Here is an 8,248-nt window from a genome sequence, read left to right as displayed (position 1 = left end):
AATAAGCATACATTCAAATTAACACAAAAACAACAGCAACTAACATATGATTGCCAATAAAAGAAAACTTTATTTATATGTTTGAAAGGGGGGTAGGAAGAAGTAAAACTTATATACTACTACCCCTTTTAATCTCTATAATGAACAAAGAATTTTCTTTGGATATGAATCATTAAATGAATGCATTTGAAAAGAAGTTCATACCAGTGAAAGTGTCGTCTTGTGTCAAGAGGGAGCGATCCTAAAAAATCCTAATACAAAACTATTATAGATGACATGATGACATTGAGAGGAAGCTCACAACCATGGTAAAAGTCATATTGCATGCAAAAAGTCTTGAATACATGATATATATATATTTTTTTGTTTTGTTTAAGTTTCATTGTATACAATACATTGTAGTATATATAATAGTTCCTACTATAGGCCTAACTATTAAAAATCAGAAAAAAAGTGGTCATAAAGTAGAACATCTTACATCCAGTAACATACACATACCATGTAGAAAACAGACAAAACTTTACAACAAAGAATTTCCACAGACATCTAACCAAGATGTACCAATTTCTTCACCATGAACCTTTAGCAGCGATGTAGCCCTTTTAAATCTCCTACTTTCTTATTGTGTTCTAGTACAGTCGAGTGTAGCTGACATTTTGTTGTGACTGAGGTACAGAAGAGTAAATGTACAGCTCAAACAATGCGGACGGGTGTGTCAGTATGAACAGTAGTAGCATCTGTGTGTCTGGCAGCCAAAGAGGTTGCACCCAGTTGATGTCATAGCTATGTGTGCTGATCTGTTAAGTAGTGGTCACACAGCCTGTGATATAGAAGAACATCTGTTCCACATACTGAACCAAAAAAATCTGATGCTTGACCGTCCAAAATGTGGACAAATGGATGGGAATAACTACTGATAAAATTGTTTTTGGCACGTTCAGCTGTAATTATCTGTAATTGAGTATATTTTGCATCACCATAATGTAGCTGACTGAATCTCAGTTAAAAGAAAAGCTGATGATGTACATGCTGGAAGTTCAACAAAGATGAGCGCTGGAATGGGTGACTCATTTCGACAATTTGAAGCACAGAAGTAGAAGAACACATATAACAAGTAAAACAAAACCTCTTTAAACTTGTATCTATTTTTGATCTTTATATAATCAACAACTAAAAACAAAACCCTTTCGTTCTCCTTTCCCAGTAAAATCCTAGCCAGGGGGGTGGAACTGCTTTAATAAAACCTGCATGCTCTTTGCAGCAGCCTGCTGTAATTACGCCGTCATGTTGGCGACGCTATGCACAGCAGCACCGGTGTCAAGAGACAGACGGGGCCCCACTGCTGGACTGAAACTGTCTCAGATTCCCATCCAGGGTCCCAGTCAGCAGCTAAGACAGACAGAGAAAAAAAATTACATCACGTTTAGCTTGTGGATGATATTTCCCAGGAACTGTGTCACACATCACTCTCCTTTTTACGACTCTCTATTTCGAGGACCAAGTTACATAACACGCACCTGCTTCCTTAAAGAAGACTAGCATCACCGAGGTCAAGCTCCGTACTGGGTTTCTAATAGAAATTCCTGATTTTCCATACCTGCCATTTTTCACAAAAAACATGAAGCCTCTGGCCTGATGTTTGTTATATAACTTTGTTTAATCAGACGTGGAGCTTGAGGTCCCTGCCAGTGCTATTCATGGTGAGTCAACTGTTTACAGATTAATAAGGCACCCACACATCAAATAAACATTAACCCCACACCCTGCACACCCCTTTAACTCTCTCACCGACATGTGGATGAGGCACACTGACAAGCACATGTACACAAAACACCTCTTCGCTATATTTTTTAGTGAGAAGGGAAGATTGTCTCATCTGTTTCTATCAGCCAGCAGAGCAGATGAGGGTGAGGGAGCATTACCTCAACACTCTGACAGCCAATAAGCTGCAATAGCAACACAAAACCCTTGGGATTCAGAATGAGGCTTGTGATACATATTCATATCTGCAGCTGCTCAAAGTATATATGATTTGATGGGACAATCATATTTCAAGATAGTTTTATTTTTACAATACTTTATTTTCAAGCACATGTGGTGTGTAAGACCAGGGAACGCAACAAACCATTTCAAATCTTTTTCATACTACTTCAAGACAAGGTTATTTGTACTACCCTTAATCCCACTTAGGGACTTAAAGGACTCCACACATCCTACATTCTGAAAAATAAATGAAAACAACCCAACAAATTGCAAACCAAATGGGAATGTTTGGGTAAATTTGCCAATCTGCTGTGAAGCATTAATGTCATTTAAGGTGATTTCAGAGATTTTTTAGTTGGTTGTAAAGACAGAGTATCTTTTTAAAGTATACTAACAGCAGGAATCTTGGAGCACAAAGATTTGCCAAGCAGTGATAAAAAACACATTTGGTACAACAATAGTCCAACATTTTTTCCCATGTACTAAAGCAGTTTTATGGAGAAATGATCTTTTACCAGCAAGACAATGCCTGTGCCGGGAAAGGGAGTCAGAATAGTTGAGGTCTGAGGATGACACATACAAGAGAGACATACAATGACACTGGGGTGTATTCACTCTTCCTTTGACGGGTGATCATTACAGCCTCTATCCTATAGACACACAGAAGATTTCCAGGGGTGTGTATGGTGCCCAAAGACAAGAGGATTTCTCCAGAACACCTACATAAGCAGGTGTTAGTGTTTTTTAGCATTTAAAAATATTTTTGATTCCCCCACGAAACAAACAGACTGACAGATAATCTCACTAGCTCTTCCATTTTCAAGGAATTTTCTTTTACCATGTCTCCTGCTCAGTGACCTTAATCAACAATAGCCAACATGTCTGGATCCTGCCCCTGGGCTGCTAAAATAACTATTAAAACTTAAGAGGGTCAGAGAGCAGCTCCATTAGCAATCATAGCTCTCTTCATCAACTGTCACCCAAAACCACTAGACTAAGCAATCACCTAGGCATTATACTCCTCACATGCACTGTAGAGTTGAAACTAAATCACAGATTTTCTAAAAAAGTTGATAACAACATTAATGGAATTTTTACGTCAGCACTTCCAAACATCTGCAATCCGGCACATTCCATGTCTGCAACCTTCGACCTTTATTCACTGAGGATTAAGTAAAGCTAAGCCCATGAGGACTGAAGGTTTTGGGCGACCTTCAGGGTCAAAAGTCAGAGCATGTTGCGAGCTGATTCACTGTAGACATTTAGCATGGGGTCATGCTGGGCCTTCACAAGTGAGGTATTTCCTCAACATTTTACTTCTAAGAAACATAGTGTTCATTCGGTTTGATCTCTGTTTAAAGATTTATTTGCAATGTCAGATGTCTTTATGTAATCCAGTTACCATTGATATATAAGTGATATATAAGTCATTCACAAGCATTTATTTTTCACTTTTCAAAAAAAAACCTGGCCTCTAATAATCTTAGACATAGATGAACAAAGTTGAAAATGTGGGCTGCATCTTTTATGATCTTTTTGTTTTTATATTAAAGAATGTTTAGTATATTAAAAGTCTCATTCAAAAATTTTCAGGAATTTTGAGATCGTAAATCAAAGTAAGAGTTTGCATGGTGTGTCATGTGTGTTACATAATCTAAGTTATAGTCAGGCATGTTGTCTCCATACCGCGGAAAAAAGAACACAAATCAATAGTTCAAAGCAGGAATAAAAATGGCGATTAAGAATGCAATGTGGGTTCAATTTTCAGAGGCGAACGCTTCTGTCCAACACTGGCATTCTGGACAACAGAAAGGTATGAACAATATCTAAGGCTTTGAAGATATGAGAGAGATGTGTTTTCCTTCCCAAAGGACATCATTCATCTGTTGCAGAGCACAGGCTTTACAAATGCAAACATACCAGGGTGTTCTGTACTGTACATGCTGAGAGGGGAGGGAAAATCCACATGAGAGATGGGAAAGGGAGCAGACAGTCACCAGGGTCAGGTTTGATCAGCTTACAAGTTCATGAACTGTCAGTAAAAGAAGTGTTTAGTCTGTTGCTCGTGGTGATAGTATTGGTATTGATTTGTGTATATGATCCTGTAGAGCTCTTTTTATTGATATTTGTGCATTCTAGCACAAAGTTTTATTTATACTGCTATTAAAACACACTCCCTATTGTTTCTTTTAATAATCATTATTTTTACATGTAACTATCTTTATTTTTCTCTTAAAAATTAGGAAACTGTTAGTAAGTTGACAGTAGTCAAAATTTGTAACTGATAAGGCAATGGCCAGCTATACTGCAAAATAATTAAAGCCATTTTTTTCCCGAAACTGTCCAATTCTAATTGAACCTGTGTGAAATTCTTCACAGATTTTTTTCATAAATGTTCAAATAAACTGACAATCTAATCTCAGATCTTATCATATTCATTATTATTGAAGACATAATATTCTATTTGATAATTTTGTTTTTTGTTACTGTCTGTTACTGTTTACTGTAGTTTGCATATCTGGGTTGCCTTATTGCATTAAAGCTGCTCAGACTAAACAAAATGCTGTATGTTATTCCAATTTACAGTGTCATATTTCGGGTATTCAGGCAAAGACTATTAACTAACACCACAACCAACTGAGACTACTGCATGTGAAAGGTTTTGACAAAATGCCTCTGCAACTGGACCCAAACTCCTTATTTTCTCACTTCCTGTCTCCAGCTGTGTTGAACACAGGCCAGTTGATTCCAGAGAAGCTGTCTCAGCTCAGTCTGCATCTCACTCTAATGTGACATTCTGGAGCAGACGGCAGAGTACAGCTCTGTATTTGCTGTCTGGTCACTACAGTAAGAAGAGAGCATTTTGCTCTCTGGTGTCAGGCAAAGAGGAAACGAAGTGATAAAATATAAAAAAAAGGGACTAGCTTTCAAATGCCAAATGGCCACAAACAAAAAGATACAGTAAAAAGGTCTAGTGGGACGCCAGCTTTTTTTTGTCTGCCTGCAAAGAGCAAAGATGATACATGCTGACATATGGAGACAAGAGTAAGAGTACTGAGCTTGAAAACCAATGAGATGATGCACTCACTGTTCATCTTACTAGTTGGGACGATAGAACATGTTAACTTTTAGAGACAGCTGCTTGTGTCAGCAAGCGGTCACAGTCCTGCACTAACTCCAACACATGAAGGGCAAATGAGGTCCAAAGTACTTGAGGGAAACTTTTCACTTAAAGAGGTGGTATTATGCTATTTGGCTTTTCCTCCTTTATTGAGTTATGTATCTTTTTTGTGCATGTAACAGGTTTGCAAAGTGAAAAGCCCAAAGTCCAGCCCAAAGAGAGTTCCCATCTCCCACAGAAAACTCTGCTCTGAACTGAAAACAGCTCGTTTGTAGTCCAGCCCTTCACTTCCTTTACTTGTGACATCACAATGAAAACGCGTCATAAAGCTTGCCAAGCGGCTAGCGGGGTCAGGCACGCCCTCAAACCAGGCTAGTCTGAGCGGAGGCCCTTTGGCTCGACTCGCCTTTGTAACGTGAAAACACGACAGACTGCTGATTGGTCAGAGAGAATATTCACTATTCACTGCATCATCATTGCTGCACCAGACAGAGGCCAGCAACAGAAAGTTTTATATTTTACAGTGTTCGTATGGAATTTCATCACTAAATCCACTTCTGAGAAGTTTTGAGGTGAGAAATCAGCTGTGTAGATTTCGAATATTGACAGTTTTACGAGAAGTGATGGCGGAACAAAAATGTGCTTGAATATTTTCGGAGTTGAGGAGCTCTGCAAGTGGCTGCGGGGGAAGCCTGTGCCAACCCGCGGGAGGAGCGTGTGAGGGCGGTCAGCCGCCCGCTCACAGAGCCCTCTGCTCCCGCCGTCACACAGACCGCTGCAGCAACAACGGCAGAGGAAAACACAGTTGGAAGGTTTTCATACCGCTTATCTGTTTTTACATTCTGAGGAATGCTGAAACGTTTTAACCTTAAAAAGATAAAGCTGTGTGGATCGCTGGTGTGTGTGTCACATTGAACATTACGTCGTGGCAGTTGTGTGTGGCGTCACTATGACGACAAGCTACGGACTATCTCTGGGTTCTATCTGCAATGGAAAATGGAACAGGTCCGAGTAGAGTCGAGTCTGTCGATTTGCGCTATGGTAGCATTTTTCGGCAAGGCAGCACAGATCATGAGAACACCGGCAACAGTTCAACGTTTAGTCCTAAAAGACGATGCAACTCCAACTCTGTTTGCTTTATTGGTTGTGAATTATATTTAAAATAAACACGGCAATGTAACTTAACATTCTGTTCAAGTGCAGAGTTGTTGTTAACTTTGGCTAACACAGCTAAAGTTATAGCTAACGTTATAATGCTAATGTTACACCCGATGATTTGATTTGGATCACACTACCTTGTTTCTTACGACCCACCCTTCTCTGCTTCTGATTGGCTGGTAGTCCTTACCTGGAAACTGCGCATGTGCAACTCCCAACAAAGATTTGTTGATGTCAGAGTGCAGCGGGTTCAGTCTCTTACCCAAGAATACTTTCACAGAAACAAACACACTTGTTAAACAACAGGAAATCTTGCTCACTATGATTCAATGATTCAATGATTCAAGTCTGTATGTTTTCAAACAATTTTTAATTGGATATTTTTAATGTAAGATTACTGAAACTTCTGTTTCTTGTTCTATCTCTTCTATCCTCCAATCACACGCACGCACTTGCCCACTAAAATTTTATCGTGCACATAGCCGAAAAAAAGGGGTGACAGAGGGACAGAGGCTGATGCACACCACCAGACCTCCTCCCTCCGTTATGTGTCCAGCATGCAATTATTTGTGTTTCATGTGCACCTCCATCTTCGGCTCGGTGCGTACCGCGCTTTAGTCTCCACAAAACTGCACATTCACCGATGCTAAGCTATGATCCGACCTACGGCCCACACTCGAGAGAGACAGTGGGAGGGCCCGGGTCTTTGCTGCACTAGTCAAACCACTGGGACAGAAGCCCATGTCCCATGTCGCTCTCCTGGTGGTATCCGAGGTAGTAGGACCTGGGCTTCCTCCTTGCTAGCCGGCTGTCCGGCCTGCGCAACGGGTCGCCTACATTGCCTGGCAGCCGAATGAAGGGCTGCTGCCATGACGGTGACACAATGCAGCAATGCGACCTAACTCTGCGTTCCCCGTGTTCTCACGACAGTGTCCACGGGAACACTGCTAGCTCACTGGCAGTGTTTGTAGATTCTTAAAAACACACAACCGCATTGTCAATATATCGTACACCGACCCAGTGCAGCGTTCAGATGACTAGCTACGACGGCACGAGTCGAGCTAACGCCAATCTAGGTCAGATGTAGCCGGAGAGACGCAACCAGACAACACGTCTCTTCCAGCGGTGCGGCCTGTGGCACCAGTGGAGAGGAGGATGCCCTGTCCTGACTCGGCAGCTGTGTTGATATTGACTGCTCCACTGACGACGCACTCACGGTGACACTGTTGCACGTTAGGCCGTCATTGGAGCAGCGAGCTGTGGTACGTTCAAGGACACCATGGATCAACAGACCGTGGGGGATTCAAGGACACCACAGAGAAGCAAGCTGTGGTGCATTCAAAGACACCAGGGAGCAACCGGCCCTGGTGTGTTCAGAGAAACTATAGCCCATTCGACGTTGTCGTTTCCACATGCTGATGATCAAGAAAATTCTGGAGCCAGTGCAGCCCGGCAACTGGTTCACCGCCATCGACCTGACAGACGCATATTTCATGTCGAGGTCACACAGTAATAAGAAATTTCTACACTTCGCCTCTCAGGGGGTAGTCTACAAATACATTAGGCTCCCTGTCAACTACTCGCTAGCCCCCACAAGCTGAGCAGATGCATCGCACTCATGGTCATGGAGAGACTGAAGCCTTGAGTGATCTCCACACAGCCCAGTTGATTTTGCACCTCAACAGCCTGGGGTTGCAATCAACTGGGAAGAGAGCTCCCCCCAGCCACTGGGGGACTGAGTGTCTGGGGACTGTGCTCAACTGCAACACTCCAAGAGCGTATCTGTTGAGACAGGCGCGTCCCTTGGTGGTCCCTGCAGCAGGGGACAGCTGCGAAAGCACTGTCAGTGAAGCTGCTGTTGGGCCTCAGGGCAGTAGTCCATCATCCTCTGGGCTTGCTGCACAGGCAACTGCTACAATGTTGGTTTGCCAGCCTGTATCTGGACCTCAGGAGGCAAAGGTGATGCGGTGCGGGTGCTGCTCGGCA

At 42.1% G+C, this 8,248-nt stretch overlaps 1 protein-coding gene across 1 annotated transcript in view; it reads right to left on the bottom strand.

Annotated features, from left to right (window-relative positions):
* Positions 1-8,248, bottom strand: part of wdr27 (WD repeat domain 27) — a 49,151-nt gene continuing 40,903 nt past the window's right edge. The window contains exon 24 of the mRNA XM_038738036.1: positions 1-1,389. Coding sequence (XP_038593964.1) covers positions 1,318-1,389 — 72 coding nt within the window. The 3' untranslated portion in view covers positions 1-1,317. The remainder of the gene's footprint in view (positions 1,390-8,248) is intronic.

The sequence above is a fragment of the Micropterus salmoides genome, unplaced genomic scaffold (assembly GCF_014851395.1).
Source record: "Micropterus salmoides isolate LMB-PRFRI ecotype aquatic unplaced genomic scaffold, ASM1485139v1 Ms_hic_scaffold_22, whole genome shotgun sequence".
In the NCBI taxonomy this organism is placed as follows: Eukaryota; Metazoa; Chordata; class Actinopteri; order Centrarchiformes; family Centrarchidae; genus Micropterus; species Micropterus salmoides.
This window is presented reverse-complemented; position numbering and strand designations above follow the sequence as displayed.